Below are 12,197 nucleotides of genomic sequence, written 5' to 3' on the forward strand. Positions count from 1 at the left end.
CACAGATAAATAAATAAACAAACACCTTACCTCATACGACCAGACACACTGAACACCTGCAAATCTCCTGACACACCGGCCCACCTCCACATCTTCATGGGTAGTGTACATCTCCTGTAAACACTCTCTGATATGGGGTACCATCCTCTTAAGAACTTCACGGCTCATGATGACGCCTGGCCCACCCATACAGAAGTTCTCCCCAGGCTCCAGAGCCAGTTTCCCAAGCTCATCCCGGGCCCCCATTCCCGTTTGACCCAGAAAGATGGCCTCACTGCTATTGAGGCTGCGCAGGAAGCTCTCGAGCTTCTCACTCTTGATGTAGACATCATCATCAGCCCTCATAAACCATTCATACTTATCCAGGTAATAGTCATGCATGTACTTAAGCATCATGAAGGACTTCTTTTGGGGAGGGTATGAGTCATCTACATTCTTCAGAGCCACTATCGGGATCGGTATGGAGGTGTCAGATCCTTCACTGGAGAAGAACTCCACACGACCTGGAATTGTCTGTGCCCATGTCCTGTGATGAACACAAACAGACAAGAGGAGAGGACTGGTGTTATGATGATATGTCTAAGACAACCAAAAACAATTCTGCAGAGTACACACTCGGTACATTCATCTGGGTATGGCTGAAACAGATGACAGTCATAAATGTTCAATACTGACATCATCAGCATTTAGAAACCAGCGGCTATTTCAGAGGTAGAAAGCTCCTATTTTAGTGTGAACCCATTGTGATATTCCTCATTTGCATCATAACCTTCCAATAATATTCCTGCTAAGCATCAAATATTGTGACAATAACAGTTTTAGTCATTTTGTCTCTGTATAGCACCACATCGGAGTTTAAATCAAAGTTATGGTTGAAGTGCACACTTTCAGCTTGAATTCAAGAGGTTCAAAATGTAGCTGTTTATTAATTACAGGCGTGTTTTGGAGCAGGTCCTGCTTCTTCGGGGGTTTTCCTGTCTTCAGATTGTCTTCGGTAACAATTAAAAACGAAACAAAGCCAAAAAAAAAAAAAAAACCATCTGCGTGTGTGTGAGAGAGAGGAAGAGGAAGAGGACGTGAATGTGTTTGTCATATAACAGACTTGAAAAGTGAAGGTGAGAGACTGCAATAATCCTACCCCATGAGAGCCAAAAGCCCAGGAGGCCACGGACCTCCACCGCACCCAAGAGAACTGAAGATCCGAGGATACCAACCATGCGTCCACCAACCAATTGTTTCTTTAAAGGTGGCAGACATTTCTCCAAACTGTTGTGATCTAGAATTACATTTCTATATTGAGTAGTACACAAGCTGATTTTCTGAGCAGTGCATATCTAATTCACTTATGTCACCTAAGATGCACGGCTTGGCTGAGGTTGGGATACAGCAGCTAAACCATGTGGATCAGTCTTCACATCCTCTGCCAGAACCTCTGGACAGGTATACAAGATCCCATACCATACATATAGTTCTCGTAGGATTTGCCTGTGCAGTAGGTTATAGCATTTTGAGTCTGCAAGACCCATTTTGAACATCCTTTGTCCGATAGATTTTGCTGAATCTGAGAGAGTATAAAGCCCTGCAGATTGGAAGAGCCAGAGAGTAAACCACTGACCTTCAGACAATCTGTTCTACCTCCCAAAGTGACCACATACTAGAGAATATTATACAAGTGTACCATGTATGAAAATCTAAAATCTTAATTCTGAAAACAAAAGTGTTAACTGTGACAAAAAGTAGAAAAACAGATTGTCTGTTCAGGACCACATGACTACAGCCGACATTAATGCAAAACAAAAACAAAAAAAACAATACTGTGCAATTTATTTTGTATAGATTCAAATTGTGTTGGATTATTGGGAAACAACTTTCTAATGTGAACAAAGGACAAAATAAACAAAACTGACAAATTCAACGATTCTGTTATTTACCTACCACAACAACAAAAAAAATCTATACATTTACATACACGAGAGATCCAAAAGTGTCTCAATAAAGCGAACTGTGAGGTTCATCTTCAGATCAGAATTCTTTATTAATCCCTGAGAAAATTATGTGGGTTACAGTTGCCCCAAGAGTGTAACAGTAACAGACTAAACTATTTAAATGATAGAATGTTACAGATTTGACAAATGTTCAATTCAAGCTGCACTAATATATACAAATCACTCAAATATAAATATCAAGAATATTGACAACGAATATTACAGCGGTGGAATATATATGATTAACATTCGACCTGTAAACTTCGTCATGTGCAGAAAGGCTGCAACTACTGCAGTGTTTACAGTGTGTTAGATGGAGGAGTTGTGCAGGGAGATGCCACGGGCAGGAATGACTTCCTGTGTGGTTCAGTGGTGCGTTTTGGTAATCTCAGTCTCTCCCTGGACGTGCTCCTGTGACTGACCACAAATCGTAACAATGTTTGACTTTGCTGTTCAGCTGTTTCTTTAAGCTCTTCACAGCAGGGCACCGGCCGTCTGAAAGAAATGTTCATGGCTACAGAGTTGGCAACTTGAATTCAATTACTTTAAAAACATGCTTAAAATCCAACATGTGCTTACTGGTATAGTGTCTTTTAGAATAAAATGGGCGGCTGCATTGGTGATATCACTGTGTCACTTTATTTTGCGTCACAAGGCATGGACTGGGAAAAGTATATCTGTGCAAATAAAATTCTGCATCGTCTGTGGATTGCATTGTGCACGTATATTGTCAACTGCGCACTGTGCAAGGGCAGCACTACTTAAGATGTTAACATTTTATGGTGTCACCTGCCTTTTTGGGAACACTTTTGACACAGTTTGCAGAACTGCTTCTTTGTCCAAATGGCCAAAAACTCTCCACGTAACTAAAGTCCTCTTCAACAATTTCCTCATCTTTTTAGCCTTAATATTCGACTTTGCTCTGTGGCTACAGCAGACACTACTAGATGGGAGGTTGGTGGTTCGATTCCTGGCTGCTCTAGTCTACATGCCAAATATCCTTAGGCAACATACTAACCACAAATTGCATATTTGCTAACCACAAGTATGGTGTTGCATATCTGGCCAGTGTACCAGATTGGTGACACAGCCATTTCTAAAGTTTCGATTAGGTTTATTTGGGTTTTTTAGTCTAATGACGTCCTCCTTGTGGGTGGCTGCAGCTGAGGAGGTACTAACTGTATTAACTAGAGGGTTGGTGGTTCAATCCCTGCCTTATCCAGTGCACATGTTAAAATGTCCTTGGACAAGATACCAAACCCCAAAACATCTCCTGCTGCATCCATCACAGCGTGAGAGAAATCATTTAAGGCATTTAAGTGCTGTGTGAATAAGTGTATGTGGCTTCTAGTTAAAACCCATTCAAGCGACTTCTTCAGTCTCAGCGATTGCAGGTTTTTAAACAGTACAGTTACGTAATGACTAAAACTTACAGCATTGTTGGCCAGTAGTGCAAATGCTCGTCACTGAAAGAGTGGCCACTGGTACACTGACTGCTGGTGAGTACAGCACTTACGATCTCACTTAGATTATCTTTAGTTAGCAGCTCAATTATAAGTGATATCACAGACACTCAGACGCTGGTGAATGATTGCTGAGAGTGATGGAACCAATGTCTCTCTGACACGAGGACCTGGAGATTTAATACATCATTAATGAAAGAACAAGATTCCCTTAAATAATTCAAAAACAAGTGGGTAACGTATTTAGATAATAATGACCTACCAGCAATATCACCATGTGTTCTATGGGAAGCAAGAAAAGCAGTAATGTGTGGCAAAACATTATCTTACTGCTCATTGAAGAAAGAACCCCACCCCCGCTTGTATTAGAAATAGAACAATTAAATCATTAGAATATACCTATGCTCACCACAAGAGCATATATATTTAACCACCTGAGAAAACTAGAATAAAATGAAATATTTAACGAGAGAACAAAATTTCTGATGCAAAGGCTGCGTTTGGAGGACCTTAAACATAGTATTACTATATTACTCTGGAAAAGTCGTTGCTAAAGAGCTTGTTAAAGCTATAAAAGGAAGAAAAAAACTATTTATTCTATAAAGGATTCCACTGGGAACATTACTCATGATCGACAACAAATAAATGAATCTTTTAAAGACTTTATACAGATGAGTCCCTCCAATGCTGACATTGCAAACTTTCTCAACAATACAAATCCACCAAACTTAAATGACGAACAGATTGTGGTTCTGGGTTCACCTCTTTCTATATCCAAATTCCATGAAGCCCTACGGCATCTCCTAAACAACAGAGCCCCAGGACCAGATGGATAAATTAACAGTCCTGCCTCTGAATTGTAACTTTCGAAATGCCACAACTACTCCACTACAGTCAGGTAACTCTAGAGATCCAGGTATAAATTGGCTGGACCGAGAATAATAGTTTTGTGAAAAAGCCTTTCGTCAGCTCCACGTAGGTCACAGTGTATAAGGCCATTCATGCGGCTTTGCTGGCTGTAATGCGGCAGCACGGCTGTGGACGTGGGCACCCAATCTGGGGCTTCCTTCTACTGCTGGGATAGGTGTGCAGAAGCTGTATGGATCGGATGGACTTGTCACTGTTCGGGTGTCATAGGTCACAGCGATACGAGCAGGTACAAAGATGTGATGATGTCTGACTGCATGCCACTGATTGGCTGGTCAGTGGCATCACTTGATGAGTCACGAGAGCGTCTCATTTACAAAAATCAAAACCACCACTCCCCGTGTCAGACCGGGCAGCGGGTATATTCTTGCCTCGATGGCCACCTTTGTTGTACCTTTCATGTCGCATATTAATTACGCCACCAACGCTAAGCTGCATTACAGCGACCACGAACATTAGGTGGTACTGGATTGTAATGGAAAACCACTCAATCTGAGTTGATCAGAGTAGGTACTAATGGAAAAGGGGCTCAACACTCTCTCTCTCACACTACAAGAACATTGCTGATTTATACGTCTCTGTATTTTGGAATTTGTGTTCCAGACGCTGTAGGTTTGTTTTTTTCTTCCAGAGTACTCTATCCTCTTATTTTGTCTCCCCCTATCCCCCACCTTTCTTTTTTCCTCCCTGTCCTGCTCTTGTCATGATGACGTCTGCCTTAGACATCATCATGACAGGACAAGAAAGCTCCTTACTACGTATGGATGCTTTCCTCTCACGCCCAGCACCCTATAACTGTACTCTCCACCGAAGATAGAAAGCTGAGGACAAGTGAGTGCCAAAAGCACTATGCAGGATAAAACAACATAGAGCCATTAGTACTTCAGGAAAATGGCCGTAACTGTTCATGTGCCGCTGCACGCCAAGTTTCACCGGTCAATAGAAAAAGTAGCTAATCCTATGGCTGCACCAAAGTTGGATTGAAAGACAGCACAGGAACAAGCCCTAAGCACCAGAGCGATAGAGTCTGGGGTCTACCACACCAGGCAAGACCCCAGGTGCAGCCTGTGCAAAGATGCACACTTCAGCACAGACAGGGCATACTGGGACACCATTACCAAATGGCTGGCATAGTATAAAGGAACATCTATGTTGAGTATGGTCTAGAAGTCCCAAGGTCTGGGATACACACCCTAGGCTGGTTGAGAATGACCAAGCTAAAATCCTGTGAGACTTCCAGGTATAGACGGACAAGCTGATGGTAGGTGACCAATGACATAGTAGCTGTGGAGAAGCAGAGGAAGACGCCCGTTGTGACGATATAGCTATACCAGCAGCCTGAGAAATACCAAAGGCTGTGAGACAAGTTAGAGAAGATGTGGACATCTCAACTCTGGAAACAGTAAGGAACAGCCAATCAGAAGAAAGTTAGTGTAAAAGCATAGACAAAAGCTAAATTGTTTGGAAAGTTAGTAGAGGAGCTGTATCAAGGCCTAGCAGTGTATATAAAAAAGAAAAGAAATACCAAGAGCTTCAGTCCAAGATGGTAAAGTATTAGTTCATAAGGAATTTACAAGATGTAGAGAAAGTATTACTTTGTTTTTTTACTGTCACAAACTGTGTATGGTATTATTTATTAAATAAGTTAGGAAACCATGTATGTGCCTCTTTCTACAAACATACACACATACAGGGTGTCTATCTACACATTATGCCTCAACATCACCACAACCACAGTCGAGTTCTGTGGGAATTACTGGCCAGTAAAGGACAATAAAGATTATTTCAAACTGTAAATCTAAACTTTTAATGACACTGAAACTGATGGAATATGGTTCCTCTCCAAAAATAAACATAAAAGTAATCTTTAATGTAGAGTAACCTGAAAGGTAACACTGCTACATTTCTTTTAAATACTTACCCTTACAACATGTCAGACTCAGACATTATATTACACTATGAACTGCTTTATGTTCACTGCAGTCACAGTTCCATCTTTTTTCTTCACCATTTAAAACAAAACAAAACAAAAAAACAACGTGTACCATGTGCTCTTATCACTTCCAGATGAACTACAGTTTTTGGCACAGATGCTGTCTACAGTACTGTGCTACTAAAGAAACAAGAGCACTTTCCTCTTTTCTTTCCGCCTGGGTCATGGCCAGAACTGTCTGTTGAAACATTTTTTATTTTTTACTTCTCATTGTCCGTAACCACTAGCTCATAAAAGATCATCTGGCTGTTGGGTTTTACTCAGTTTTCTCTTTCTTCTAAATTGTAGGGTCTATACCAATATGAAATGACTTGAGGTTGTTGTGAATTGGGACTATGTAAATTTAATTTAATTGAACTGAACTGTAGTGATGGGTCGTCCTCTTAGAGCCGGCTCTTTGAAGTGAACGACGCGAGCCGGCTCCTTATTGGGAGCCGTGAGGTTTTTTTTTTTTTTTCTCTCTCTCTCTCATCCTGTCTCTCGCCCTTTTTTCCGCTAAACTCCGCACGCGCGGCCTGTACCTTGCGCTGGGCAGAGGGGGGAGGGGCGTTAGTTACACTCGCAGTAGCACAGGAACAGAGCCAGAGAGAAAGAGAGCGAGGGACAACAACGTCACATTAGAAAGGTATAGTAATCATCCACTATTTTCAGTTGCAGATGATAAAGGATTCAGAAATCATGCAGGCCCATATGACAGAGAATGTGCATCTTCTTTTTGTTTTAATATTTTATTATATATATTAAATTGTGTTGTGGTTTGCAGTGTTTTGTGTTGTTTCACGTTAAATTTGTTTAAAAGGAAAAAGCTGAAAATTTAAATAGTTAAAAGTTTAAAATGTAAATAGTTGTTCTTTGTATTATATGATTTATTTATTACATTTTATGTGGAGTGAATAAATAAAGTATATTTATGGTGGCCCTTAGAGACAAAGCACGTACAAACTCCAAAACACGTAAAAACTCCAAAACGCGTAAAAACTCAGACGCACTTACAAACCCCGAAGCATGTACAAACTCCAAAACACGTAAAAACTCAGAAGCACGTACAAACTCCAAAACACGTAAAAACTCAGAAGCACGTACAAACTCCAAAACACGTAAAAACTCAGAAGCACGTACAAACTCCAAAACACGTAAAAACTAAGAAGCACGTACAAACTCAGAATCACGTACAAAAGACAACAGAAGTGCTCCAGGATGCTAGGGTGCAGTGTTGAGCTTTTGTTACCTAGTGGCTACACAAGCCAGGAAGTATCAACAACCGGATTTGGTGTGTGGTAATAACAGGTAAATGAATTTTGTTTTTAAATTATTTGAATAAATATGAGTGCTTGTCTATAAATACACAAACAATACGCACATGCTTTCAATTGTGTAATTTAAGTGATCTGGGTAGCTCTGTTTTGGAAGTTCAGTTAACGCTAGAAATGTGTTTTGGAGTTTGTATGTGCTTTTTGGAGTTTGTATATGCTTTAGAGTTTGTACGTGCTTTGTCTCTAGGGGCCATATATAAACATATATAAATAAAACCACTTTTTTTAACTTTAGTAATTCCTTTTCTGCATAATTTTATATTATTGTTAATGATTAAATAATTAAAGCAACAAAACAACCTGAAGAGCCGGTTCGGAGCCGAAAGAGCCGGCTCTTTTTAGTGAGCCGAGCCGAAAGAGCCGGATCTATAAAAAGAGCCGAAAATCCCATCACTACTGAACTGGACTTACAACTTTAAAAAGGAATCATCGTCCTAAGCACAGCAGTAAATTAACCAAAATATGGCTTGAAAGGTGAAAAAACAAAAACTGGGTTTATGGTATTACCTTGTACATGTCCAGACTTGACTCCAATTGAAATTTGAAGTGGGCACTACATGCAAGTAAAGCTCTCAAAGAACTGGTCACACTTTTCAGCAAGCAGAGACTGATTTTTGATATTTTTGTTAGAAAAATATTTTTAAAAGTTAAAGGTTGTTCCTGTCTGTTTGCCATCAGGTATGTCTGCTTAAAACAGGGTCAAATGTTTGCTAATATGTTAAAAAAACGAAAAGAAGAAATTCTGATCAACTTCATCGTGATCCAGTTTGATCTACAGCTGACGATCTCGTTACCTCCTTAGCCACAACCACGCCGAAGTTAAAGCAGTTTTACTCTCCATACGAGCTGGTAGCGGACAGAACATTGCTATACATTTCACATAAGCCATAATGTGGCATATTTTTGTGGTAACATATAAATATCATTACGTTTCACGTTATAATACGTATAGCCGGTTAACTAAAGAGGCTCCTGTACAAGAGGCCCGTGCACCATCGTTTCCAAGTTTATTTCTTTTATATTAAACTGAGGTTTGGGCATGGTTCTGTGAGTCACATACCTGTGTGCTGCCACGGCACGGTTGTTCAGGTACTTCTGGGCAGTCATGACACCAACAAATAGGAAATTGTTCGATCTGGAAGCAGATTTCTCGGTCGGCGGTGAACCGTTAACTTCAGGCCACAAGACTCCACCGTACTCCTTTCCGAGACCCCCGTTAAGCCCACACCCGGCAGAGTTGGCTTTTCTTTTCTGTCCAGCTTTCTTCAACTCACTCGCCTTGGGTAAAATCAGCCTGGAAGCCAGTGTGAACCCAACAACCAGTCCCAACAGAACACTAAACCAGGCTCTTCGACTTCGACCTGCCATTCCCCCAAACTTCATTAGCTCTGTCGGTAAAAGCGATAAGCAAGACTCGATGGTCTCGATACAAAGACTAAAGACTGGGTCGACAGAGCTCGTTTTCCGCCACAAAACCGGGCTCACGCGCAATCTCTCATGGTAGAAAAGCCCTTTTCTTCCAGATGCCTACGTAGCATCGCAACAGTCTTACTGAAGCCGTCACTTGAACAATTCTCTGTCGTTGGTCCTTCGGGCGATCAAGCTGTCCCCCGCTGCCGATCATGGACCAATTTAACAGCGATCGAAAAGCGCAGTAGCTTTTTATCACTTAGCGTTCAGTAGCGGTCCGACTCTCACCATTATCTAGACATGGCAAGAATGTCTGTCGAGAAGAATGATCGCGAAGGGTTTAACAGTGGTTTGACCCAACGGCAGTTCCGTAGAAATCTTCTAATCGCCTCCTCCCCCGTGGGCCCGACGGTGCTGCCTTTAAACTGCGTGTGAAACCACACTCACACGTCTAAATTCATCTGCTGTGTAGCCAAAGCGTAGCTTCTTTCTGCCATAGTTAATAAAACTTTATATTAAAGCAGTAGTAGTTATATAGTTAGTGACTATAAGTGTCACTAATGCACAAGTTATTGCGTGAAACTGCTCTAACAAAAGTCGCATTGCTTGATTGTGTACACACATGCTGATAATGCTAAGTGTGACATGTAAAAGCCTATTAACGTAAAATCGTTTTTCCAAGACAAAAATTTGTATCAGTATGTCATTTTATTACACCGTCATTTATTCAGATTTGTCTTTTATCTTTATCTGTGGCTGATAAAAGAACAAGTCACAATAAAGTTTTGAAAGTCTGACGTCCATAAATGCAGCATGCTTGTTCTCTGAACTCTAGCGCCCCCAAGTGATTATGGTGGTGTTCGTCACCACGTCGAAAACTGCCTTGTTTTCATTGTGGAAGATTTTACAGCATGTTTCTTTTTAGGCCACGTCAATAAGTCACAATAAAAAGCGCTTCTGACGTGCATTAAACTGACGGTTTCTGTGAACTGCAACGTTCTGCTGGGAAAACCTCATGAAAGTCTTTTTTTTTGACACACACCACCCTCTTAAGAAACAATGGTTTCCCTATTTATCAAAAATGTCAAACTGAACATTCTGAAAGTAAATGACAAAAATCCTTTGTTATTAACAGTTTTAAAAAAAAATTAAGAAGATTTATTTTCAAGATTTTTCTTGTTTGTGTTTTCAATTGAGATAATAAAAAATACTGAGCACAAAATATCACCATGTTTACTTTTAATTCTGCAATACAAAGTACACCTCCCATATACATGTCATTTCAATTCAATTTTATTTCTATAGTGCAAGTCACACTTTATATTATAAGGTAAAGACCCTGCAATAATAGAGAGAAAATAACAAAAATCAGACGCCCCCCAATGATCACATGTTTGTGGTAAGGAAAAGCCTTTTTAACAGGAAGAAACCTGTAAAATCCGGCTCAGGTAGTGTCAGCCATCTGTTTCAACTGGTTGGGGGTAAAGGGAGAGAGGTAAAAGGCAAGTCCTGACTCCTCGGGACTTCTGGCAGTACAATCCCCTCAATTTGACTACCATCCCTCTCTTTTGTCGTTGACCACATTCCCATCAAATTCCTGATGAAGACTCTTTCGGTCCTGTTCGTCTTCTATAGTTGTAAGCATTCCAGGATTCATATATGAGGGATTGAGGGCTTTCTTGTAGCCAGTCCAGGTGTTGCATGGGTTGGTCAGTGTGGTCTTACAGTCTGAAGTGACTGTGAATTGCATAAGAGGAGGAAAATGGATGGATGGATCAGGGCCACCAGGGCCGTATTTACCATTGTATACCACCCTGGATTCTTTTAACAACACTCAATCAAATGTCTGGGAAATACGGTGTTGTTGCAATTTTGGGAGAGGAAAGTTGTCTCTTTCTTGTCAGATATAAATTCTACCTGCTCAACAGTCCTGGGTCTTCTTTTTTCTTTTATATTGTACAAAATATTTACAATTATATTTATATAATTCTTCTTAATGGGGTTGGGACCATCAGTTGTGTTGTACAGATGTCTGTTTGGTACACAGCTGACAGCCCTATTTGACAGCTATTAGAAATCATATTATGGCAAGAACCAATCAGTTAAGTAAAGAGAACGACAGTCCATCATTACTTTAAGAACTGAAGGTCAGTCAGTCTGGAAAATTGCTAAACCTTTGAATTTGTCTCCAATTGCAGTCGTAACAACCACGAAGCGCTACAACAAAACTGGCTCACATGAGGACCGCCCCTGAAGAGGAAGACCACGAGTCACCTCTGCTGCTGAGGATAAATTCATCCAAGTCACCAGCCTCAGAAATCACAAAACAGCACCCCAGATAAATGCCACACAGAGTTCCAGTAGCAGACAAATCTCTACATCAACTGTTCAGAGGAGACTGTGTGAATCAGGTCTTTATGGTCAAACAGCTGCTAAGAAACTACTACTGAGGAAAAGCAACAAGCAGAAGAGATTTCATCTATTTTAAAGAAAATACATCAAGAAACAGATTATATTAGATTCATATTTCAAATATGACAAGTGCAAAATTATTATCTTTAAAGTTTAAGCATTTAATAAGGCAGAAAGCCTTGCACCGAGTGGACAGTCAAACAAACTGAATCATTACAAATACATTATTTTATGTTTATTACTTTTCAAAAAAACTCTTCTTACTTTATTATTATAGCACTGGAAATAAATAATAAGGAAATGATTCCGGATCAGCACCATGATCGAAACCTGTTGCTGTAGTATGTAAAGTATTCTGGAGAAGGTATAATATGTCACTGTACATGCATGTGGGTGTGCATGTTTTATGTGTATAGATATTTTAAAATGATCACTCATGATATAAAACTGTCAGACCGGCCCTGTAAGGAGAGGAGGAGGAAACAGTGGATCCCTCACCAGCTGCATTACAAAGAGCACAGGTAACAATAACACATGTACCAGCTGTTGCATTGCAGAGGTGTTCAAGTAGAAAAACAATAATAAACACAACTACAATGTTTCGGTTCTATAACATTTTTCTATCATTACTTTATTATGGATTAATGGTGCAGATTTGTTAAGTGTGGATAATAAAATAACAGATTAATGCAAT

General features: G+C 40.2%; 1 protein-coding gene and 1 long non-coding RNA gene across 2 annotated transcripts in view; both read right to left on the minus strand.

Moving 5' to 3' along the window:
- The window catches only part of chsy1 (chondroitin sulfate synthase 1), a 29,371-nt gene extending 19,945 nt beyond the window's left edge, over positions 1-9,426 (minus strand). Inside the window, exons 1-2 of the mRNA XM_085165200.1 lie at positions 8,742-9,426; positions 31-526 (exon numbers count right to left, since the gene is read on the minus strand). Of these exons, the coding sequence (XP_085021326.1) occupies positions 31-526; positions 8,742-9,064 (819 nt within the window). The 5' untranslated portion in view covers positions 9,065-9,426. The remainder of the gene's footprint in view (positions 1-30; positions 527-8,741) is intronic.
- The window catches only part of LOC146525206 (uncharacterized), a 374,600-nt gene that overhangs the window by 27,324 nt on the left and 335,079 nt on the right, over positions 1-12,197 (minus strand). The gene's annotated exons all lie outside the window — the stretch shown is intronic.

This window comes from Neolamprologus multifasciatus, chromosome 1 (genome assembly GCF_963576455.1).
Source record: "Neolamprologus multifasciatus chromosome 1, fNeoMul1.2, whole genome shotgun sequence".
NCBI lineage: Eukaryota > Metazoa > Chordata > Actinopteri > Cichliformes > Cichlidae > Neolamprologus > Neolamprologus multifasciatus.